Here is a 26,311-nt window from a genome sequence, read left to right as displayed (position 1 = left end):
GTTATTTTGTTGTTGAGGATCAGCGAAGTGGAGATGTTGTTTCCTACCTTCACCACCTGGGTCGGCACATCAGGAAGTCCAGGACCCAGTTGCACAGGGTGGGGTTGAGATCCAGGACCCTGAGCTGTAGTCAAGCATTCTTACATAGGTATTCCTCTTGTCAAGATGGGACAGGGCAGTGTGCAGTGTGATGGTAATTGCATTGTCTGTGGACTTATTGGGGCAGTAAGCAGATTGAAGTGGGTCTAGGGTGACAGGTAAGGTGGAGGTTATATTATCCTTTACTTCAATATGACAGAAGTGAGTGCTACGGGGCAATACTGATTTAGTTCAGTTACCTTTGCATTCTTGGGTACAGGAACAATGGTGGCCATCTTGAAGCATGTGGGGACAGCAGACTGGGATAGGGATTGATTGAAAATGTCCGTAAACACACCAGCCAGCTGGTCTGCGCATGCTCTGAGGATGCGGCTAGGAATGCCGTCTGGGCCTGCTGCCTTGCGGGGGTTAACACGTTTAAATATCTTACTCACATCGGTCACGGAGAAGGAGAAGCCACAGTCCTTGGTAGCAGGCCGCGTTGTTGACACTACTTTCCTCAAAGCGGGCAAAGAAGGTGTTAAGTTTGTCTGGAAGCAAGATGTCGGTGTACGCGACAGGGCTGGTTTTCCTTTTGTATTCCTTGATTGTCTGAAGTCCCTGCCACATACAGTTGAAGTCAGAAGTTTACATACACCTTAGCCAAATACATTTAAACTCAGTTTTTCACAATTCCTGACATTTAATCCAAGGAAAAAATTCTGTCTTAGGTCAGTTAGGATCACCACTTTATTTTAAGAATGTGAAATGTCAGAATAATGGTAGAGATAATTATTTATTTCAGCTTTAATTTGTTTCATCACATTCCCAGTGGGTCAGAAGTTTACATACACTCAATTAGTATTTGGTAGCATTGCCTTTAAATTGTTTAACTTCGGTCAAACATTTTGGGTAGCCTTCTACAAGCTTCCCACAATAAGTTGGGTGAATTTTGGCCCATTCCTCCTGACAGAGCTGGTGTAACTGAGTTAGGTTTGTAGGCCTCCTTGCTCCCACACGCTTTTTCAGTTCTGCCCACAACTTTTCTATAGAATTGAGGTCAGAGCTTTGTGATGGCCACTCCAATACCTTGACTTTGTTGTCCTTAAGCCATTTTGCCACAACTTTGGAAGTATGCTTGGGGTCATTGTCCATTTGGAAGACCCATTAATATCCTGACTGATGTCTTGAGATGTTGCTTCAATATATCCACATAATTTTCCTTCCTCCTTCCTTCCTATTTTGTGAAGTGCACCAGTCCTTCCTGCAACAACGCACCCCACAACATGATGCTGCCACCCCCGTGCTTCACGGTTGGGATGGTGTTCTTCGGCTTGCAAGACTTCCCCTTTTTCCTCCAAACATAACGATGGTCATTATGGCCAAACAGTTCTATTTTTGTTTCATCAGACCAGAGGACATTTCTCCAAAAAGTATGATCTTTGTCCCCATGTGCAGTTGCAAACCATAGTCTGGCTTTTTTATGGCGGTTTTGGAGCAGTGGCTTCTTCCTTGCTGAGCGGCCTTTCAGGTTATGTCGATATAGGACTCGTTTTACTGTGGATATAGATACTTTTGTACTTGTTTCCTCCAGCATCTTCACAAGGTCCTTTGCTGTTGTTCTTGGATTGATTTGCACTTTTCGCACCAAAGTACGTTCATCTCTAGGAGACAGACCGCGTCTCCTTCCTGTGTTTTATGATGGCTGCGTGGTCCCATGGTGTTTATACTTGCGTACTATTGTTTGTACATATGAACATGGTACCGTCAGGCGTTTGGAAATTGCTCCCAAGGATGAACCAGACTTGTGGAGGTCTACAATTGTTTTTCTGAGGTCTTGAATGATTTATTTAGATTTTCACATGATGTCAAGCAAAGAAGCACTGAGTTTGAAGTTAGGCCTTGAAATACATCCACAGGTACACCTCCAATCGACTCAAATGATGTCAATTAGCCTATCAAAAGCTTCTAAAGCCAGGACATAATTTTCTGGAATTGTCCAAGCTGTTTAAAGGCACAGTCAACTTAGTGTATGTAAACTTCTGACCACTGAAATTGTGATACAGTGAATTATAAGTGAAATAATCTGTCTGTAAACAATTGTTGGAAAAATTACTTGTGTTTTGCACAAAGTAGATGTCCTAACAGACTTGCCAAAACTATAGTTTGTTAAACAACAAGAAATTTGTGGAGTGGTTGAAAAACTAGTTTTAATGACTCCAAGTGTATGTAAACTTCCGACTTCAACTGTAAATAGTATATAAGTTAAATCAAATCAAATATTTTGATTTTATTTATTTCACCTTTATTTAACCAGGTAGGCAAGTTGAGAACAAGTTCTCATTTACAATTGCAACCTGGCCAAGATAAAGCAAAGCAGTTCGACACATACAGTAGATAGGTAGGTAGTATATAGATAGATAGGTAGTATATAGATAGGTAGGTAGTATATAGATAGGGAGGTAGAATATAGATAGGTAGGTAGTATATAGATAGGTAGGTAGTATATAGATAGATAGGTAGTATATAGATAGGTAGGTAGTATATAGATAGGTAGGTAGTATAGTTATTGGTAGGTAGTATATAGATAGGTAGGTAGTATATTGATAGGTAGGTAGTATATTGATAGGTAGGTAGTATATTGATAGGTAGGTAGTATATTGATAGGTAGGTAGTATATAGATAGGTAGGTAGTATATAGATAGGTAGGTAGTATATAGATAGGTAGGTAGTATATTGATAGGTAGGTAGTATAGTGATAGGTAGGTAGTATATTTATAGGTAGGTAGTATATTTATAGGTAGGTAGTATATAGATAGGTAGGTAGTATATTTATAGGTAGGTAGTATATTTATAGGTAGGTAGTATATAGATAGGTAGGTAGTATATTTATAGGTAGGTAGTATATTGATAGGTAGGTAGTATATTGATAGGTAGGTAGTATAGTGATAGGTAGGTAGTATATAGATAGGTAGATAGTATATAGATAGGTAGGTAGTATAGTGATAGGTAGGTAGTATATTGATAGGTAGGTAGTATAGTGATAGGTAGGTAGTATATAGGTATTGGTGGAGTAGCTCAGAGAGTCTGAGAGTGGGTACAATCACTTTCTGTTCATTGATATTTGTGGGTGGAGTTTTTTTTAAATGTTCTTTTATTTAACTCTTATTTTATCAGGTAAGTCGACTGAGAACACATGTTCTCATGTACAGCAACAACCTGGGGAATAGTTACAGGGGAGAGGAGGGGGATGAATGAGCCAATTGTAAACTGGGGATGATTAGGTGACCGTGATGGTATGAGGGCCAGATTAGGAATGTGCCTGCCCTCCACAGATATAGATGTACATACTAACAGCTACATCCAGAGTGCTAGGTATGCATAGAAAAACACCCACTGTTCTGTGCATGTATGTATGGAGGGCGGTGTATGGTGGTACCTGGACTGCCAAGAATCCCTCTTCATCTGGTAGGACCCTATAGGTGTGGACATGCTTCTGGAAACTAGAGAGAAGAGAGGGAGGGAGAGGGGGAGGGAAGTATAGAGTGAGGGGGGAGTTAGGAGTTAGAGGCGAAGGGAGAGAAGAGGAGAGAAGGGGAGAGAAGGGGGGAGGAGTTAGGCATTAGAGGCGAGGGGAGAGAAGGGGAGAGAAGGAGGGAGGACGGAGGGGGGAGAAAATGGCATTAGTACTTTCATGGATACCACAGGAATGACATATTCCCTGCAACGTGTGTGTGTGTGTGTGTGTGTGTGTGTGTGTGTGTGTGTGTGTGACGGGAGATTTGGAGGGAGTTTCAACCTGTTGCTGTCTGTCAAACACAGTGAACATGGCATTAGCGCTGCTAGAACTCACACTCACCTCTCTCTCACAGCTAAACACAACGGCAAGGAAAGGTAGAAAACAGTCGGAAGTTTACAAACACTTAGGTTGGAGTCATTAAACCTCGTTTACAAACACTTAGGTTGGAGTCATTAAACCTCTGTTTTCAACCACTCCACAAATTAGTTTTGGCAAGTCGGTTAGGACATCTACTTTGTGCATGACACAAGTCATTTTTCTAACAATTGTTTACAGAAAGATTATTTCACTTATAATTCACTGTATCACAATTCCAGTGGGTCAGAAGTTTACATACACTAAGTTGACTGTGCCTTTAAACACCTTGGACAATTCCAGAAATGATGGCATGGCTTAGAAGCTTCTGATAAGCTAATTGACATAATTTGAGTCAATTGGAGGTGTACCTGTTGATGTATTTCAAGGCCAACCTTCAACCTCAGTTCCTCTTTCCTTGACATCTTGGGAAAGTCAAAAGAAACCAGCCAAAAGAAACCAGCCAAATGCCTGAAGGTACCACGATCATCTGTACAAACAATACTACACAAGTATAAACATCATGGGACAACGCAGCCGTCATACCGCTTAGGAAGGAGTCTCCTAGAGATGAACGTACTTTGGTGCGAAAAAGAAAAAAAAATCCCAGGACAACAGCAAAGGACCTTGTGAAGATGCTGGAGGAAACAGGTACAAAAGTATCTATATCCACAGTAAAACGAGTCCTATATCGACATAACCTGAAAGATCGCTCAGCTAGGAAGAAGCCACTGCTCCCAAACCGCCATAAATAAGCCAGACTACGGTTTGCAACTGCACATGGGGACAAAGATCATACTTTTTGGAGAAATCTCCTCTGGTCTGATGAAACAAAAATAGAACTGTTTGGCCATAATGACCATTGTTATGTTTGGAGGAAAAAGGGGGAGGCTTGCAAGCCGAAGAACACCATCCCAACTGTGAAGCACGGGGGTGGCAGCATCTGTCAGGAAGTAAAAACTTGGTCGCAAATGGGTCTTCCAAATGGACAATGACCCCAAGCATACTTCCAAAGTTGTGGCAAAATGGCTTAAGTACAACAAAGTCAAGATACTGGAGTGGCCATCACAAAGCCCTGACCTCAATCCCATAGAAAATTTGTGGGCAGAACTGAAAAAGCGTGTGCGAGCAAGGAGGCCTACAAACCTGACTCAGTTACACCAGCTCTGTCAGGAGGAATGGGCCAAAATTCACCCAACGTATTGTGGGAAGCTTGTGGAAGTCTACCCGAAACCTTTGACCTAAGTTAAACCATTTAAAGGCAATGCTACCAAATACTAATTGAGTGTATGTAAACTTCTGACCCACTGGGAATGTGATGAAAGAAATAAAAACTTAAATAAATAATTTTCTCTACTATTATTCTGACATTTCACATTCTTAAAATAAAGTGGTGATCCTAACTGACCTAAAACAGGGAGTTTTTACTAGGATTAAATGTCAGGAATTGTGAAAAACTGAGTTTAAATGTATTTGGCTAAGGTGTATGTAAACTTCCAACTTCTCTCTGTGCTGCAGTGCTGTCTATGCAAAACAGCCGAGTTTGCCACACCTTTTGCATACAGTGTGTGTGTGCTGTGTCCCATCCCGTCTCCTGACACACACAGTTTCATGCTGAGATCTGGGCCAGGGGTCTCTCTATCTCTCTCTCTTTGTAAACAACAGGTGTAGACTTAACAGTGAAATGCTTACTTACGGGACCTTCCCAACAATGCAGAGAGAAAAATAGAGAAATAATAAAAACATAACAACACAAGGAATAAATACAATAACTTGGCTATATTCACAGGGTACCAATGCTGAGACGATGTGCAGGGGAACCAGGTAATTGAGGTAGACATGTAGATGAAGGTAGGGGTAAAGTGACTAGGCAACAGGATTGATAATAAATAGTAGCAGCAGAGTATTTGAGTCAAAAGAGGGACAATGCAGATAGTTAAATAGCTAACCGAACTAACTATTTAGTACACTTAAGGCTTGGGGATAAAAGCTGTTCAGAGTCCCGTTGGTTCCAGACTTGGTGCATCGGTACCGCTTGCCGTGTGGTAGCAGAGCAAATCAAGATCAAAATGCAAGATGAGATCTACCACTCAGATTAAAAATAAACATGACTTAAAAAAACCTAAGCCTTTCCAACATGAACCAATTAAAAACCGTTGTGTTGCAATGAGATGTGTGCAGTAGGCTATAGGCCCAATACTGTCCTTCTGCCCCTGAACAAGACCGTTAACCCACTGTTCCCCTGAGCAAGGCAGTTAACCCACTGTTCCCCTGAGCAAGGCAGTTAACCCACTGTTCCCCTGAACAAGACAGTTAACCCACTGTTCCCCTGAACAAGACAGTTAACCCACTGTTCCCCTGAGCAAGGCAGTTAACCCACTGTTCCCCTGAGCAAGACAGTTAACCCACTGTTCCCCTGAACAAGACCGTTAACCCACTGTTCCCCTGAACAAGGCAGTTAACCCACTGTTCCCCTGAACAAGGCCGTTAACCCACTGTTCCCCTGAACAAGGTAGTTAACCCACTGTTCCCCTGAACAAGGCCGTTAACCCACTGTTCCCCTGAGCAAGGTAGTTAGCCCACTGTTCCCCTGAACAAGACAGTTAGCCCACTGTTCCCCTGAACAAGACAGTTAACCCACTGTTCCCCTGAGCAAGACCGTTAACCCACTGTTCCCCTGAACAAGACAGTTAACCCACTGTTCCCCTGAACAAGGCAGTTAACCCACTGTTCCCCTGAACAAGGCAGTTAACCCACTGTTCCCCTGAGCAAGACAGTTAACCCACTGTTCCCCTGAACAAGGCAGTTAACCCACTGTTCCCCTGAGCAAGACAGTTAACCCACTGTTCCCCTGAGCAAGACAGTTAACCCACTGTTCCCCTGAGCAAGACAGTTAACCCACTGTTCCCCTGAACAAGGCAGTTAACCCACTGTTCCCCTGAACAAGGCAGTTAACCCACTGTTCCCCTGAACAAGGCAGTTAACCCACTGTTCCCCTGAACAAGACAGTTAACCCACTGTTCCCCTGAACAAGGCAGTTAACAAACTGTTCCCCTGAACAAGACAGTTAACCCACTGTTCCCCTGAGCAAGGCAGTTAACCCACTGTTCCCCTGAGCAAGACAGTTAACCCACTGTTCCCCTGAACAAGACAGTTAACCCACTGTTCCCCTGAACAAGGCAGTTAACCCACTGTTCCCCTGAGCAAGACAGTTAACCCACTGTTCCCCTGAACAAGGCAGTTAACCCACTGTTCCCCTGAACAAGGCAGTTAACCCACTGTTCCCCTGAACAAGACAGTTAACCCACTGTTCCCCTGAACAAGGCAGTTAACCCACTGTTCCCCTGAACAAGACAGTTAACCCACTGTTCCCCTGAGCAAGGCAGTTAACCCACTGTTCCCCTGAGCAAGACAGTTAACCCACTGTTCCCCTGAACAAGACAGTTAACCCACTGTTCCCCTGAACAAGGCAGTTAACCCACTGTTCCCCTGAGCAAGACAGTTAACCCACTGTTCCCCTGAACAAGGCAGTTAACCCACTGTTCCCCTGAGCAAGGCAGTTAACCCACTGTTCCCCTGAACAAGACAGTTAACCCACTGTTCCCCTGAGCAAGGCAGTTAACCCACTGTTCCCCTGAGCAAGGCAGTTAACCCACTGTTCCCCTGAACAAGACAGTTAACCCACTGTTCCCCTGAGCAAGGCAGTTAACCCACTGTTCCCCTGAACAAGGCAGTTAACCCACTGTTCCCCTGAACAAGGCAGTTAACCCACTGTTCCCCTGAGCAAGACAGTTAACCCACTGTTCCCCTGAACAAGGCAGTTAACCCACTGTTCCCCTGAGCAAGGCAGTTAACCCACTGTTCCCCTGAACAAGACAGTTAACCCACTGTTCCCCTGAGCAAGGCAGTTAACCCACTGTTCCCCTGAGCAAGACAGTTAACCCACTGTTCCCCTGAACAAGACAGTTAACCCACTGTTCCCCTGAACAAGGCAGTTAACCCACTGTTCCCCTGAACAAGGCAGTTAACCCACTGTTCCCCTGAGCAAGGCAGTTAACCCACTGTTCCCCTGAACAAGGCAGTTAACCCACTGTTCCCCTGAGCAAGGCAGTTAACCCACTGTTCCCCTGAACAAGACAGTTAACCCACTGTTCCCCTGAGCAAGGCAGTTAACCCACTGTTCCCCTGAACAAGACAGTTAACCCACTGTTACCCTGAGCAAGACAGTTAACCCACTGTTCCCCTGAACAAGGCAGTTAACCCACTGTTCCCCTGAGCAAGGTAGTTAACCCACTGTTCCCCTGAACAAGGCAGTTAACCCACTGTTCCCCTGAACAAGGCAGTTAACCCACTGTTCCCCTGAACAAGGCAGTTAACCCACTGTTCCTCTGAACAAGGCAGTTAACCCACTGTTCCCCTGAACAAGGCAGTTAACACACTGTTCCCCTGAGCAAGGCAGTTAACCCACTGTTCCCCTGAACAAGGCAGTTAACCCATTGTTCCCCTGAGCAAGGCAGTTAACCCACTGTTCCCCTGAGCCAGGCAGTTAACCCACTGTTCCCCTGAACAAGGCAGTTAACCCACTGTTCCCCTGAACAAGGCAGTTAACCCACTGTTCCCCTGAGCAAGGCAGTTAACCCACTGTTCCCCTGAACAAGGCAGTTAACCCACTGTTCCCCTGAGCAAGGCAGTTAACCCACTGTTCCCCTGAACAAGGCAGTTAACCCACTGTTCCCCTGAACAAGGCAGTTAACCCACTGTTCCCCTGAACAAGGCAGTTAACCCACTGTTCCCCTGAGCAAGGCAGTTAACCCACTGTTCCCCTGAACAAGGCAGTTAACCCACTGTTCCCCTGAACAAGGCAGTTAACCCACTGTTCCCCTGAGCAAGGCAGTTAACCCACTGTTCCCCTGAACAAGGCAGTTAACCCACTGTTCCCCTGAACAAGGCAGTTAACCCACTGTTCCCCTGAACAAGGCAGTTAACCCACTGTTCCCCTGAGCAAGGCAGTTAACCCACTGTTCCCCTGAACAAGACAGTTAGCCCACTGTTCCCCTGAACAAGACAGTTAACCCACTGTTCCCCTGAGCAAGACCGTTAACCCACTGTTCCCCTGAACAAGACAGTTAACCCACTGTTCCCCTGAACAAGGCAGTTAACCCACTGTTCCCCTGAACAAGGCAGTTAACCCACTGTTCCCCTGAACAAGGCAGTTAACCCACTGTTCCCCTGAACAAGACAGTTAACCCACTGTTCCCCTGAACAAGGCAGTTAACCCACTGTTCCCCTGAGCAAGGCAGTTAACCCACTGTTCCCCTGAACAAGGCAGTTAACCCACTGTTCCCCTGAACAAGGCAGTTAACCCACTGTTCCCCTGAGCAAGGCAGTTAACCCACTGTTCCCCTGAACAAGGCAGTTAACCCACTGTTCCCCTGAACAAGGCAGTTAACCCACTGTTCCCCTGAACAAGGCAGTTAACCCACTGTTCCCCTGAGCAAGGCAGTTAACCCACTGTTCCCCTGAACAAGACAGTTAGCCCACTGTTCCCCTGAACAAGACAGTTAACCCACTGTTCCCCTGAGCAAGACCGTTAACCCACTGTTCCCCTGAACAAGACAGTTAACCCACTGTTCCCCTGAACAAGGCAGTTAACCCACTGTTCCCCTGAGCAAGACAGTTAACCCACTGTTCCCCTGAACAAGGCAGTTAACCCACTGTTCCCCTGAGCAAGACAGTTAACCCACTGTTCCACTGAGCAAGACAGTTAACCCACTGTTCCCCTGAGCAAGACAGTTAACCCACTGTTCCCCTGAACAAGGCAGTTAACCCACTGTTCCCCTGAACAAGACAGTTAACCCACTGTTCTCCTGAACAAGGCAGTTAACCCACTGTTCCCCTGAACAAGACAGTTAACCCACTGTTCCCCTGAGCAAGGCAGTTAACCCACTGTTCCCCTGAACAAGGCAGTTAACCCACTGTTCCCCTGAACAAGGCAGTTAACACACTGTTCCCCTGAACAAGACAGTTAACCCACTGTTCCCCTGAGCAAGGCAGTTAACCCACTGTTCCCCTGAGCAAGACAGTTAACCCACTGTTCCCCTGAACAAGACAGTTAACCCACTGTTCCCCTGAGCAAGGCAGTTAACCCACTGTTCCCCTGAGCAAGACAGTTAACCCACTGTTCCCCTGAGCAAGACAGTTAACCCACTGTTCCCCTGAACAAGACAGTTAACCCACTGTTCCCCTGAACAAGGCAGTTAACCCACTGTTCCCCTGAGCAAGACAGTTAACCCACTGTTCCCCTGAACAAGGCAGTTAACCCACTGTTCCCCTGAACAAGGCAGTTAACCCACTGTTCCCCTGAACAAGACAGTTAACCCACTGTTCCCCTGAACAAGGCAGTTAACCCACTGTTCCCCTGAACAAGACAGTTAACCCACTGTTCCCCTGAGCAAGGCAGTTAACCCACTGTTCCCCTGAGCAAGACAGTTAACCCACTGTTCCCCTGAACAAGACAGTTAACCCACTGTTCCCCTGAACAAGGCAGTTAACCCACTGTTCCCCTGAGCAAGGCAGTTAACCCACTGTTCCCCTGAACAAGACAGTTAACCCACTGTTCCCCTGAGCAAGGCAGTTAACCCACTGTTCCCCTGAGCAAGACAGTTAACCCACTGTTCCCCTGAGCAAGGCAGTTAACCCACTGTTCCCCTGAACAAGGCAGTTAACCCACTGTTCCCCTGAACAAGGCAGTTAACCCACTGTTCCCCTGAACAAGGCAGTTAACCCACTGTTCCCCTGAACAAGGCAGTTAACCCACTGTTCCTCTGAGCAAGGCAGTTAACCCATTGTTCCCCTGAGCAAGGCAGTTAACCCACTGTTCCCCTGAGCAAGGCAGTTAACCCACTGTTCCCCTGAACAAGGCAGTTAACCCACTGTTCCCCTGAACAAGGCAGTTAACCCACTGTTCCCCTGAGCAAGGCAGTTAACCCACTGTTCCCCTGAACAAGGCAGTTAACCCACTGTTCCCCTGAGCAAGGCAGTTAACCCACTGTTCCCCTGAACAAGACAGTTAACCCACTGTTCCCCTGAGCAAGGCAGTTAACCCACTGTTCCCCTGAACAAGGCAGTTAACCCACTGTTCCCCTGAGCAAGACAGTTAACCCACTGTTCCCCTGAACAAGGCAGTTAACCCACTGTCCCCCTGAGCAAGGCAGTTAACCCACTGTTCCCCTGAACAAGGCAGTTAACCCACTGTTCCCCTGAACAAGGCAGTTAACCCACTGTTCCCCTGAACAAGGCAGTTAACCCACTGTTCCCCTGAGCAAGGCAGTTAACCCACTGTTCCCCTGAACAAGGCAGTTAACCCACTGTTCCCCTGAACAAGGCAGTTAACCCATTGTTCCCCTGAGCAAGGCAGTTAACCCACTGTTCCCCTGTGCCAGGCAGTTAACCCACTGTTCCCCTGAACAAGGCAGTTAACCCACTGTTCCCCTGAGCAAGGCAGTTAACCCACTGTTCCCCTGAGCAAGGCAGTTAACCCACTGTTCCCCATAACAAGGCAGTTAACCCACTGTTCCCCTGAGCAAGGCAGTTAAGCCACTGTTCCCCTGAACAAGGCAGTTAACCCACTGTTCCCCTGAACAAGGCAGTTAACCCACTGTTCCCCTGAACAAGGCAGTTAACCCACTGTTCCCCTGAGCAAGGCAGTTAACCCACTGTTCCCCTGAACAAGGCAGTTAACCCACTGTTCCCCTGAACAAGGCAGTTAACCCACTGTTCCCCTGAAAAAGGCAGTTAACCCACTGTTCCCCTGAACAAGACAGTTAACCCACTGTTCCCCTGAACAAGACAGTTAACCCACTGTTCCCCTGAACAAGGCAGTTAACCCACTGTTCCCCTGAATAAGGCAGTTAACCCACTGTTCCCCTGAACAAGGCAGTTGACCCACTGTTCCCCTGAACAAGACAGTTAACCCACTGTTCCCCTGAACAAGACCGTTAACCCACTGTTCCCCTGAACAAGACCGTTAACCCACTGTTCACCTGAACAAGGCCGTTAACCCACTGTTCCCCTGAACAAGGCAGTTAACCCACTGTTTCCCTGAACAAGGCAGTTAACCCACTGTTCCCCTGAACAAGGCCGTTAACCCACTGTTCCCCTGAACAAGGCAGTTAACCCACTGTTCCCCTGAACAAGACAGTTAACCCACTGTTCCCCTGAACAAGACAGTTAACCCACTGTTCCCCTGAACAAGGCCGTTAACCCACTGTTCCCCTGAACAAGGCAGTTAACCCACTGTTCCCCTGAACAAGACAGTTAACCCACTGTTCCCCTGAACAAGGCCGTTAACCCACTGTTCCCCTGAGCAAGGCATTTAACCCACTGTTCCCCTGAACAAGACAGTTAACCCACTGTTCCCCTGAACAAGGCAGGTAACCCACTGTTCCCCTGAACAAGACAGTTAACCCACTGTTCCCCTGAACAAGGCAGTTAACCCACTGTTCCCCTGAACAAGGCAGTTAACCCACTGTTAAGCAAACTTAATAGCAAACCAATAACCAGCCGATGCACAGCTCACAAAACCTGAAAATACCATCCAACCTATTGGTGGAGACAACCAGAGTAAAACAAGAACCCTGAGACTCAGACAGCCTCTGTCAATTTGTACAAGGTTGGAACAGTGGTGATTTGGAAACTTCCAAAACTTCCAAAAGGCCTTTTACAGAATTAAAGAGAGAGCACAGCAGGAGAAGATCTCTCTCCGTGAGAACTCCCCCACCCCAAGTGAGTCGGTCCACACCCCCACAGACAAGCAACCCCAAGAGGAGAGTCACTGCCCCCCAGACACACAGTGGCTAAACTCTATCTGAGGATAAACTATGTTCACCAGCCACATAATAATACACACAGGCACAAACGACCTGAGAACACAACAGGAAAAGGTGGCCACAGCACTCAAGGGAGTGATAGAAAAAGCTTCTACCACTTTCCTCAACGCATGAGTGGTTCTCTCCACCCTGCTACCACGAAAAGACGTTCACCCTGCTACTATACAGCGGCTAAACGCAAGCATTTCCCGTGGCTGTGCCTCAAAACCAAATATTTACCTGGCTGACCACTCGATCCTGGACTTGCACAGCCTTTATGCCATGGTCCAACACTACAAAGCAGCAGTCCCTACTTTTGCAAGGGCCCAGAAAGACCTTTCCCTCAACCACAGACCCAGCACTTCATACAGGAGCAACAGAGCAATGGATGCCCCACCCAGACCAGCGAGACACCCTCCCAGACCTGCGAGGCCCCCTCACGGACCTGCACCTAGAGGACCCACGCCGAGAGGACCCATGCCGAGAGGACCTACATCCAGAACACAGCACAACCCTCCCAAACCAACCATGGACACAACCCATATACTGTAGGTTCCACCAGGTCAGGCCTGCACCCCTCCTCAACATAGCCTAGATTTATGTTTTTATTACTTCTAAACAAAATTACTTTTTGGGGTTCTCATACACTTACAATTATGTTTTGATTCTTGCTTGAACAGTCGCTAAGATTATATTTGGTTGTGATCTTTTCAAAATAACTATTTTGGATGCAGCGGTTGTTAGCTAGAATGCTAACGTTCATTGGTATAGGCTGTATGAAAGCTAGCCAAAGAGCAATATTACTTGTTGAAGTTGTTTTTTAAGTATAATGCAGTTGATTTGCGATGATGACACAAACATTATATTAAGCAGGACATTCATACGAGCCTTAAAATCCAATTATAATCCAAAAGTAGTGAGAAATGCATTCAAAAGCAACATGTAAATAGAGGCTTTTGTTGCTGCCGTTCTTTAACAACCCCTTGTTGTTCTGCCACCAACGTGCACCTTCCCATTTACACCAGGGGTTACATTTACGGTCACAACTTGCAGACTTGTTTACGTGTTGCTGTGCGTTTTGTTGCCAACCTTACTTTGCTACCTGACAACTTCACATTTTTTACTTTTTAATTACCGTTTATATTTTTTGTTTTTCCCTCACTCAACCTTTTTTTCATTCAACTTTTTCACTCCGGGTGCTTTATCTGGACGTGATTCGTCAGGACCTCCAACAGCCGAAGCTAAGTAGTAACATTAACATGATGCCTTCTAATTGCAGTCGCTGTACTCATAATATACAGGAGAACGATCGCCTTAAGGCGAGGATAGCTGTGCTGCAAGCCCAGCTTCAGACGCAATCGTTAGGCAAGGATAATTTCAGTGTAGGAAAGGATGAAACAGCGTCTGTGCCACCAGTAAGTACAGATAGTATAAATCCCCTCGCACAGTCCCCGCAGCCGGACAACTTTCTCAACCGGTGTCGCTCATTCAGCCGACAGAAACTTTCAACCGGTTTTCCCCATTAAGCAGCGAGTCGGAGTCTGAGGCCGAGCCTTCTCTTGTCTCTACTCCTCTCGTTACGGGGTCTGAGACACCGAAGCTTCCCAGCATTAGCTCTGACAAATTGAAAACCCTAGTCATTGGCGACTCCATTACCCGCAGTTTTAGACTTAAAATGAATCATCCAGAGATCATACACTGTTTACCAGGGGGCAGGGCTACCGACGTAAAGGTTAATCTGAAGATGGTGCTGGCTAAAACTGGCGAGTGTGGAGAGTATAGAGATATTGTTATCCAAGTAGGCACCAACAATGTTAGGATGAAACAGTCAGAGGTCACCAAGCGCAGCATAGCTTCAGCGTGTAAATCAGCTAGAAAGATGTGTCGGCATCGAGTAATTGTCTCTGGCCCCCTCCCAGTTAGGGGGAGTGATGAGCTCTACAGCAGAGTCTCACAACTCAATCGCTGGTTGAAAACTGTTTCCTGCCCCTCCCAAAAGATAGAATTTGTAGATAATTGGCCCTCTTTCTGGGACTCACCCACAAACAGGACCACGCCTGGCCTGCTGAGGAGTGACGGACTCCATCCTAGCTGGAGGAGTGCTCTCATCTTATCTACCAACATAGACAGGGTTCTAACTCCTCTAGCTCCACAATGAAATAGGGTGCAGGCCAGGCAGCAGGCTGTTAGCCAGCCTGCCAGCTTAGTGGAGTCTGCCACTAGCACAGTCAGTGTAGTCAGCTCAGCTATCCCCATTGAGACCGTGTCTGTGCCTCGACCAAGGTTGGGCAAAACTAAACATCACGGTGTTCGCCTTAGCAATCTCACTAGGATAAAGACCTCCTCCATTCCTGCCATTATTGAAAGAGATGGTGATACCTCACATCTCATAATAGGGCTACTTAATGTTAGATCCCTTACTTCAAAGGCAGTTATAGTCAATGAACTAATCACTGACCATAATCTTGATGTGATTGGCCTGACTGAAACATGGCTTATGCCTGATGAATTTACTGTGTTAAATGAGGCCTCACCTCCTGGTTACACTAGTGGCCATATCCCAGTGCATCCTGCAAAGGCAGAGGTGTTGCTAACATTTACAATAGCAAATTTCAATTTACAAAAATAAAAATGACGTTTTCGTCTTTTGAGCTTCCAGTCATGAAATCTATGCAGCCTACTCAATCACTTTTTATAGCTACTGTTTACAGGCCTCCTGGGCCATATACAGCGTTTCTCACTGAGTTCCCTGAATTCCTATTGGACCTTGCAGTCATAGCAGATAATATTCTAAATTTTGGTGACATTAATATTCACATGGAAAAGTCCACAGACCTACTCCAAAAGGCTTTCGGAGCCATCATCGACTCACTGGGTTTTGTCCAACATGTCTCTGGACCTACTCACTGTCACAGTCATACTCTGGACCTAGTTTTGTCCCATGGAATAAATGTTGTGGATCTTAATGTTTTTCCTCATAATCCTGGACTATCGGACCACCATTTTATTACGTTTGCAATTGCAACAAATAATCTGCTCAGACCCCAACCAAGGAATATCAAAAGTCGTGCTATAAATTCCCAGACAACACAAAGATTCCTTGATGCCCTTCCAGACTCCCTCTACCTACCCAAGGACGTTGGAGGACAAAAATCAGTTAACCACCTAACTGAGGAACTCAATTTAATCTTGCGCAATACCCTAGATGCAGTTGCACCCGTAAAAACTAAAAACATTGTCATAAGAAACTAGCTCCCTGGTATACAGAAAATAGCCGAGCTCTGAAGGAAGCTTCCAGAAAATTGGAACAGAAATGGCACCACACCAAACTGGAAGTCTTCCGACTAGCTTGGAAAGACAGTACCGTGCAGTATCGAAGAGCCCTTACATCCTATTTTTCCAACTTAATTGAGGAAAATAAGAACAATCCGAAATGTCTTTTTGATACTGTCGCAAAGCTAACTAAAAAGCAGCATTCCCCAAGAGAGGATGGCTTTCACTTCAGCAGTAATAAATTCATGAACTTCTTTGAGGAAAAGTGTTTTAGCGCTATATCTCTTGACACAATGATGAAAATAATCATGGCCATTAAACCTTCAAGCTGCATACTGGACCCTATTCCAACTAAACTACTGAAAGAGCTGCTTCCTGTGCTTGGCCCTCCTATGTTGAACATAATAAACGTCTCTCTATCCACCGGATGTGTACCAAACTCACTAAAAGTGGCAGTAATAAAGCCTCTCTTGAAAAAGCCAAACCTTGACCCAGAAAATATAAAAAAACTATCGGCCTATATCGAATCTTCCATTCCTCGCAACATTTTTTGAAAAAGCTGTTGCGCAGCAACTCACTGCCTTTCTGAAGACAAACAATGTATACGAAATGCTTCAGTCTGGTTTTAGACCCCAAAATAGCACTGAGACTGCACTTGTGAAGGTGGTAAATTACCTTTTAATGGCATCAGACCGAGGCTCTGCATCTGTCCTCGTGCTCCTAGACCTTAGTGCTGCTTTTGATACCATCGATCACCACATTATTTTGGAGAGATTGGAAACCCAAATTGGTCTACACGGACAAGTTCTGGCCTGGTTTAGATCTTATCTGTCGGAAAGATATCAGTTTGTCTCTGTGAATGGTTTGTGAATGGTTTGTCCTCTGACAAATCAACTGTAAATGTTGGTGTTCCTCAAAGTTTCGTTTTAGGACCACTATTGTTTTCACTATATATTTTACCTCTTGGGGATGTCATTCGAAAACATAATGTTAACTTTCACTGCTATGCGGATGACATACAGCTGTACATTTCAATGAAACATGGTGAAGCCCCAAAATTGCCCTCGCTAGAAGCCTGTGTTTCAGACATAAGGAAGTGGATGGCTGCAAACTTCCTACTTTTAAACTCGGACAAAACAGAGATGCTTGTTCTAAGTCCCAAGAAACAAAGAGATCTTCTGTTGAATCTGACAATTAATCTTGATGGTTGTACAGTCGTCTCAAATAAAACTGTGAAGGACCTCGGCGTTACTCTGGACCCTGATCTCTCTTATGACGAACATATCAAGACTGTTTCAAGGACAGCTTTTTTCCATCTACGTAACATTGCAAAAATCAGTCCAAAAATGATGCTGAAAAATGTATCCATGCTTTTGTTACTTATAGGTTAGACTACTGCAATGCTCTACTTTCCGGCTACCCGGGATAAAGCACTAAATAAACTTCAGTTAGTGCTAAATACGGCTGCTAGAATCCTGAGTAGAACCAAAACATTGATCATATTACTCCAGTGCTAGCCTCGCTACACTGGCTTCCTGTTAAGGCATGGGCTGATTTCAAGGTTTTACTGCTAACCTACAAAGCATTACATGGGCTTGCTCCTACCTATCTTTCTGATTTTGTCCTGCCGTACATACCTACACGTACGCTACGGTCACAAGACGCAGGCCTCCTAATTATCCCTAGAATTTCTAAGCAAACAGCTGGAGGCAGGGCTTTCTCCTATAGAGCTCCATTTTTATGGAATGGTCTGCCTACCCATGTGAGAGACGCAAACTCGGTCTCAACCTTTAAGTCTTTACTGAAGACTCATCTCTTCAGTGGGATATATGATTGAGTGTAGTCTGGCCCAGGAGTGTGAAGGTGAACGGAAAGGCTCTGGAGCAACGAACCGCCCTTGCTGTCTCTGCCTGGCTGGTTCCCCTCTCTCCACTGGGATTCTCTGCCTCTAACCCTATTACAGGGGCTGAGTCACTGGCTTACTAGTGCTCTTTCATGCCGTCCCTAGGAGGGGTGCGTCACTTGAGTGGGTTGAGTCACTGATGTGATCTTCCTGTCTGGGTTGGCACCCCCCCCTTGGGTTATGGGCTATACTCTGCCTTGTCTCGGGATGGTAAGTTGGTGGTTGAAGATATCCCTCTAGTGGTGTGGGGGCTGTGCTTTGGCAAAGTGGGTGGGGTTATATCCTTCCTGTTTGGCCCTGTCCGGGGGTATCATCGGATGGGGCCACAGTGTCTCCTGACCCCTCCTTTCTCAGCCTTCAGTATTTATGCTGCAGTAGTTTATGTGTCGGGGGGCTAGGGTCAGTTTGTTATATCTGGAGTACTTCTCCTGTCTTAACCGGTGTCCTGTGTGAATTTAAGTATGCTCTCTCTAATGCTCTCTTTCTCTCTGAGGACCTGAGCCCTAGGACCATGCCTCAGGACTACCTGGCATGATGACTCCTTGCTGGCCCCAGTCCACCTGGCCATGCTGCTGCTCCAGTTTCAACTGTTCTGCCTGCGGCCATGGAAACCTGACCTGTTCACCGGACGTGCTACCTGTCCCAGACATGCTGTTTTCAACTCACTAGAGACAGCAGGAGTGGTAGAGATAGTCTTAATGATCGGCTATGAAAAGCCAACTGACATTTACTCCTGAGGTGCTGACTTGCTGCACCCTCGACAACTACTGATATTTTTATTTGACCATTGTAATGGCCGTTGTTGGTGAAAGAAGAGTAGGACCAATGCACAGCGTGGTAAGTTTCCATATTGATAATTTATCATCACGAGAACACTAAACAAAATAACAACGGAGAATGAACGAAACAGTCCTGGTTAGTGTAGACACAAAACAGAAAACAATCACCCACAACTCAAGGGTGAAAAACAGGCTACCTAAGTATGGTTCTCAATCAGGGACAACGATTGACAGCTGCCTCTGATTGAGAACCATACCAGGCCAAACACAGAAATACCAAATCATAGAAAAACTAACATAGACAACCCACCCAACTCACGCCCTGACCATACTAAACAAAGACATAACAAAAGAACTAAGGTCAGAACGTGACAACCATGCTGGTCATTTATGAACATTTGAACATCTTGGCCATGTTCTGTTATAATCTCCACCCGGCACAGCCAGAAGAGGACTGGCCACCCCTCATAGCCTGGTTCCTCTCTAGGTTTCTTCCTAGGTTTTGGCCTTTCTAGGGAGTTTTTCCTTGCTTCTACACCTGCATTGCTTGCTGTTTGGGGTTTTAGGCTGGGTTTCTGTACAGCACTTTGACATATCAGCTGATGTACGAAGGGCTATATACATACATTTGATTTGATTTGTTTATAATGACGAGATGCTCATGTCTCCGCCCTAACAATGAGAGTTGTTCTCCCAAAGGCGGGAAGCTTAGGTCCAAAATAAGCCCATAGAAATGCATTCGGTTTATTTTGGACAGATTGTAGCGAGATGATTCTCGCTTCGCCTCTTACTCAATGGCAGTGGTCACCCACCTTTTTTGAGTAGGGATCACTTTGATTCAAAACGTATGCCGAATGTTTTTTTTTACAAAACTTAAGCCTATGAACTATTACCTATTAAAAACAATACTGTAGTAATGAGGTTTGTGCAGTAGGCTATAGGGCCAAAACATTATCACCGCATATTGGCTTTGGTGGAGTTGCTCTGCATTGTTGTTCTTTTCAGATATTTGAGGTAGGCTATAGGGACCTGCATCTGAAAGTCAGTTTAGTGGAGGGAGTGAGCAGCAGACTGAGGGTCCACCTCAACGTCCCTCCTGTTGTGTCGTTGACTATCATTAAATGTGAAGACTGTACCTTATCAAATCTACATGTGAAATTTAATTACGTAACTTTAATTAACTTGAAGTCGGGGCACCACGGGAATATGTTGTTTATAGATTTTCAAATGCCGAATATAACTCTTCAGATATTTTCATATCTTATCGAGTACAGTCTTGTATTAATGTATTATTATTATCTCATCATTCGCATTACTGAATGTCGCAAACGGCACCGGAAGAAATGGCAGCAGTTTTAAGGGCCAAATGGGTTTTTTTTGCGTTATTTGTAACTTATTTTGTACATAATGTTTCTGCAACCGTATCTTATGGCAAAAAAAGAGCTTCTGGATATCAGGACAGCTTCACTCACCTCGGATTAGACTAAGAGCTTCTGGATATCAGGACAGCTTCACTCACCTCGGATTAGACAAAGAGCTTCTGGATATCAGGACAGCGATCACTCACCTCAGATTAGACAAAGAGCTTCTGGATATCAGGACAATGATCACTCACCTCAGATTAGACAAAGAGCTTCTGGATATTAGGACAGCGATCACTCACCTCAGATTAGACTAAGAGCTTCTGGATATCAGGACAGCGATCACTCACCTCAGATTAGACAAAGAGCTTCTGGATATCAGGACAGCGATCACTCACCTCGGATTAGACAAAGAGCTTCTGGATATCAGGACAGCGATCACTCAACTCAGATTAGATGAAGATTTTTTCTTCAACAAGCAAGACGCACAGGACATTCTCCAAACACTCGACAGGGCCAACATCCCCATTATTTCCAAGAGGAAGAAACGCAGGTACAGGGGACACAAAGCGGGATGCCTCGTGAGGACCCGCAGAAGGCGAGTGGGAAAGCTGCCATTTCCGTCAATATTACTCGCCAACGTGCAATCATTGGACAATAAATTAGGCGAGGTACGATGACGAATATCCTACCAACGGGACATTAAAAACTGTAATATCCTATGTTTCACGGAACCGTGTCTGAATGACGACTTGGATATTCAGCTAGCGGGATTTAAGCTGCATCGGCAAGATAGAACAGCACACTCCGGTAAGACGAGGGGGACGGTCTGTGCATATTTGTAAACAACAGCTGGTGCACAAAATCTAAGGAAGTCTCTAGATTTTCCTCGCCTGAAGAAGAGTATATTGTGATAAATTGCAGGCCACACTACTTGCCTAGAGAGTTTCAGATATACTTTTCGTGGCTGTTTATTTACCACCACAGACAGATGCTGGCACTAAGACCGCACTCAGTCAGCTGTATAAGGAAATAAGCAAACAGGAAACCACTCACCCAGAGGCGGCGCTCCTAGTGGCCGGAGACTTTAACGCAGGGAAACTTAAATCAGCTCTACCAAATTTCTATCAACATGTTAAATGTGCAACCAGAGGGGAAAAAATTCTAGATCACCTGTACTCCAAACACAGAGACACGTAAAAAGCTCTCTCTCGCCCTCTTTTTGGTAAATCCGACCAGAACTCTATCCTCCTGATTCCTGCTTAAAGGCAAAAATTAAAGCAGGAAGCACCAGTGACTCTGTCTATAAAAAAGTGGTCAGATGAAGCAGATGCTAAACTACAGGACTGTTCTGCTATCACAGACTGGAACATGTTCCGGGATTCTTTCGATAGCATTGAGGAGTACACCACATCAGTCACTGGCTTTATCAATAAGTGCATCGAGGACGTCGTCCCCACAGTGACTGTATGTGCATACCCCAACCAGAAGCCATGGATTACAGGCAACATTCGCACTGAGCTAAAGGGCAAAGCTGCCACTTTCAAGGTGCGGGACTCTAACCTGGAAGCTTACAAGAAATCCTGCTATGCCCTGTGACGAACCATCAAAGAGGCAAAGCGTCAATACAGGGGTAAGATTGAATTATACTACACCGGCTCCGACGCTCGTCTTATGTGGCAGGGCTTGCAAACTATTACAGACTACAAAGGGAAGCACAGACACGGGCCTACCAGACGAGCTAAATGTGAGATGTGCAGGGGTACAGGTTAGTCAAGGTAATATGTACATGTAGGTAGGGGTAAAGTGACTATGCATAGATAATAAACAGGAAGTAGCAGCAGTGTAGAAACAAATGGGGTGTAAATAGTCTGGGTGGCCAGTTGATTAATTGTTCAGGAGTCGTATGGCTTGGTGGTAGAAGCTGTTAAGGAGGCTTTTGGTCCTAGACTTGGTGCTCCGGTACCGCTTGCCGTGCGGTAGCAGAGAGAACAGTCTATGACTTGGGTGATCTTTCCTCTGACACAGCCTAGTATATAGGTCCTGGATGGCAGGAAGCTTCGCCCCAGTGATGTACTGGGCCGTACGCATCTTCCTCTATAGTGCCTTGCGGTCAGATGCCGAGCAGTTGCCATACCAGGCGGCGATGCAACCGGTCAGGATGCTTTCGATGGTGCAGCTGTATAACGTTTTGAGGATCTGGGGACTCCTGAAGGGGAAAGGGTGTTGTACCCTCTTCATGACTGTCTTGGTGTGTTTGGACCATGATAGTTCATTGGTGATGTGGACACCAAGGAACTTGAAAATATACTTTGTGTACAACTCAAAACCCCAAACAATGCATGCAGAGTCGAATTAGGACTATACTGTTAATGTCTGGTTGTTGTTGTCTTGGTTTTGTTTAATTTTCTTTGTTGATTTGTTGTTGTTTTGTTTATTGTTTATTTCAACTGCTTTGTAAACATGTTCCCCATGCAAATAAAGCCCCTTTGAATTGAGAGGCGAGAGGTGAAAGAAGAGAAAAGGGCAACCAGTGGAGAACAAACACCATTGTAAATACAACCCATTGTCACGACTTCCGCCGAAGTCGGTGCCTCTCCTTGTTCGGGCGGCGCTCGGCGTCGCCGGTCTACTAGCCATCGTCGGTCTACTAGCCATCGCAGGTCTACTAGCCATCGCAGGTCTACTAGCCATCGCAGGTCTACTAGCCATCGCAGGTCTACTAGCCATCGCAGGTCTACTAGCCATCGCAGGTCTACTAGCCATCGCCGGTCTACTAGCCATCGCAGGTCTACTAGCCATCGCAGGTCTACTAGCCATCGCCGGTCTACTAGCCAACGCCGGTCTACTAGCCATCGCAGGTCTACTAGCCATCGCCGGTCCACTAGCCATCGCCGGTCCACTAGCCATCGTCGGTCCACTAGCCATCGCAGGTCTACTAGCCATCGCCGGTCTACTAGCCATCGCAGGTCTACTAGCCATCGCCGGTCCACTAGCCATCGCCGGTCCACTAGCCATCGCCGGTCCACTAGCCATCGCCGGTCCACTAGCCATCGCAGGTCTACTAGCCATCGCCGGTCTACTAGCCATCGTCGGTCTACTAGCCATCGCCGGTCTACTAGCCATCGCAGGTCTACTAGCCATCGCCGGTCCACTAGCCATCGCAGGTCTACTAGCCATCGCCGGTCTACTAGCCATCGCCGGTCTACTAGCCATCGCAGGTCTACTAGCCATCGCCGGTCTACTAGCCATCGCAGGTCTACTAGCCATCGCCGGTCTACTAGCCATCGTCGGTCTACTAGCCATCGCAGGTCTACTAGCCATCGCAGGTCTACTAGCCATCGCCGGTCTACTAGCCATCGCAGGTCTACTAGCCATCGCAGGTCTACTAGCCATCGCAGGTCTACTAGCCATCACAGGTCTACTAGCCATCGCAGGTCTACTAGCCATCGCCGGTCTACTAGCCATCGCAGGTCTACTAGCCATCGCCGGTCTACTAGCCATCGCAGGTCTACTAGCCATCGCAGGTCTACCTGCCATCGTCGGTCTACTTTAATTTTTCCTTTGGTTTTGTCTTGTTTTCACACACCTGTTTTCCATTTCACAATTATTTGTTCCTGTATTTAAACCCTCCGTTTCCCCCATGGTGTAGTGCGGGATTATTACATGTTCAGTTAGGTTTATTTTGATGGCTGTTTTTCTGATGGGCGCTGTGTTCACCCGTGCGATATCTTTACCGTCTTGTTTTGGTCAAGTGTAATTGTTACCTTGTGCCTTGTTGAGTAAAGTACGTTGCTCACTCATTCTGCTCTCCTGCGCCTGACTTCATGCACCAGCTACACTCATCTTCTGACACCCATATTTATCTGTTTAGATATTTTCCCTTTCATACTTCAACTATTTGCACATTGTTAAAACACTCTACATAGCCAATGATATAACATACAAAACTTGTGAGTGTAATGTTCATTGTTAATTTCAGATTGTTCATTTTCATTTTGTTTATTCCACTTGTTTTGGCAATGTAAACACATGTTCCCCATGCCAATAAAGCTTTGAATTGAATTGAGAGAGATATGGAGAGAGAGAGATATGGTGGGAGTTAGTGGGCTGAGAGCTTAGAGGTAAACAGTAGACTTCCCTCCCTGTGTGCTTAAGGTAAACAGCCCTCTGTTTCCCTCCAGCCCTCTCTCTGTTCCCCTCCAGCCCTCTCTCTGTTCCCCTCCAGCCCTCTCTCTGTTTCCCTCCAGCCCTCTCTCTGTTTCCCTCCAGCCCTCTCTCTGTTCCCCTCCAGCCCTCTCTCTGTTTCCCTCCAGCCCTCTCTCTGTTTCCCTCCAGCCCTCTCTCTGTTTCCCTCCAGCCCTCTCTCTGTTTCCCTCCAGCCCTCACTCTGTTTCCCTCCAGCCCTCTCTCTGTTTCCCTCCAGCCCTCTCTCCATTTCCCTCCAGCCCTCTCTCTGTTTCCCTCCAGCCCTCTCTCTGTTTCCCTCCAGCCCTCTCTCCTCCAGCCCTCTAGCCCTCTCTCCTCCAGCCCTCTCTCTGTTCCCCTCCAGCCCTCTCTCTGTTCCCCTCCAGCCCTCTCTCTGTTTCCCTCCAGGCCTCCCTCTGTTTCCCTCCAGCCCTCTTTCTGTTTCCCTCCAGCCCTCTCTCTGTTTCCCTCCAGCCCTCTCTCTGTTTCCCTCCTCTCTCTCTCTGTTTCCCTCCAGCCCTCTCTCTGTTTCCCTCCAGCCCTCTTTCTGTTTCCCTCCAGCCCTCTCTCTGTTTCCCTCCAGCCCTCTCTCTGTTTCCCTCCAGCCCTCTCTCTGTTTCCCTCCAGCCCTCTCTCTGTTTCCCTCCAGCCCTCACTCTGTTTCCCTCCAGCCCTCACTCTGTTTCCCTCCAGCCCTCTCTCTGTTTCCCTCCAGCCCTCTCTCTGTTTCCCTCCAGCCCTCTCTCTGTTTCCCTCCAGCCCTCACTCTGTTTCCCTCCAGCCCTCACTCTGTTTCCCTCCAGCCCTCTCTCTGTTTCCCTCCAGCCCTCTCTCTGTTTCCCTCCAGCCCTCACTCTGTTTCCCTCCAGCCCTCACTCTGTTTCCCTCCTCTCTCTCTCTGTTATGCTTGTACCCTTTTTTTCTCTCCAAAGTAGCCCGCCCGCCCACACACACACACACACACTAGGTGTTTTAAGTGAGGAATGTTTGCTAGTAAACCCTAGCTCCATATACACAAACAGTGCGTAACAATGAATCCTTGTGGGCCTATCTGCGTGTTTAAACGTGCTAGGTAGGCCTAGTGCTCTGAGGAAGGCCCTAACAATTGTCAAAGAATCCAGCCACCCAAGTCAGACTGTTCTCTCTGCTACCGCATGGAAAGCAGGAGAGTCTGGGACCAAAAGACACCTGAACAGCTTCTACCCCTAAGCCATACGACTGCTGAACAGCTTCTACCCCTAAGCCATAAGACTGCTGAACAGCTTCTACCCCTAAGCCACAAGACTGCTGAACAGCTTCTACCCCTAAGCCATAAGACTGCTGAACAGCTTCTACCCCTAAGCCACAAGACTGCTGAACAGCTTCTACCCCTAAGCCACAAGACTGCTGAACAGTTTCTACCCCTAAGCCATAAGACTGCTGAACAGCTTCTACCCCTAAGCCACAAGACTGCTGAACAGCTTCTACCCCTAAGCCATAAGACTGCTGAACAGCTTCTACCCCTAAGCCATAAGACTGCTGAACAGCTTCTACCCCTAAGCCATAAGACTGCTGAACAGCTTCTACCCCTAAGCCATAAGACTGCTGAACAGCTTCTACCCCCAAGCCAGACTGCTGAACAGCTTCTACCCCTAAGCCATAAGACTGCTGAACAGCTTCTACCCCTAAGCCATAAGACTGCTGAACAGCTTCTACCCCCAAGCCAGACTGCTGAACAGCTTCTACCCCCAAGCCAGACTGCTGAACAGCTTCTACCCCTAAGCCACAAGACTGCTGAACAGCTTCTACCCCTAAGCCATAAGACTGCTGAACAGCTTCTACCCCTAAGCCATAAGACTGCTGAACAGCTTCTACCCCTAAGCCATAAGACTGCTGAACAGCTTCTACCCCTAAGCCATAAGACTGCTGAACAGCTTCTATCCCTAAGCCATAAGACTGCTGAACAGCTTCTACCCCTAAGCCATAAGACTGCTGAACAGCTTCTACCC

At 46.6% G+C, this 26,311-nt stretch overlaps 1 protein-coding gene across 1 annotated transcript in view; it reads right to left on the bottom strand.

Annotated features, from left to right (window-relative positions):
- The window catches only part of LOC139386300 (phosphatidylinositol 3,4,5-trisphosphate 5-phosphatase 2A-like), a 71,578-nt gene that overhangs the window by 38,132 nt on the left and 7,135 nt on the right, over positions 1–26,311 (bottom strand). The window contains exon 2 of the mRNA XM_071131799.1: positions 3,518–3,581. Coding sequence (XP_070987900.1) covers positions 3,518–3,581 — 64 coding nt within the window. The remainder of the gene's footprint in view (positions 1–3,517; positions 3,582–26,311) is intronic.

This window comes from Oncorhynchus clarkii, chromosome 27 (genome assembly GCF_045791955.1).
Source record: "Oncorhynchus clarkii lewisi isolate Uvic-CL-2024 chromosome 27, UVic_Ocla_1.0, whole genome shotgun sequence".
Lineage (NCBI taxonomy): Eukaryota > Metazoa > Chordata > Actinopteri > Salmoniformes > Salmonidae > Oncorhynchus > Oncorhynchus clarkii.
The sequence above is the reverse complement of the archived record's forward strand: the minus strand, read 5'-3'. Positions and strand labels throughout refer to the sequence as shown.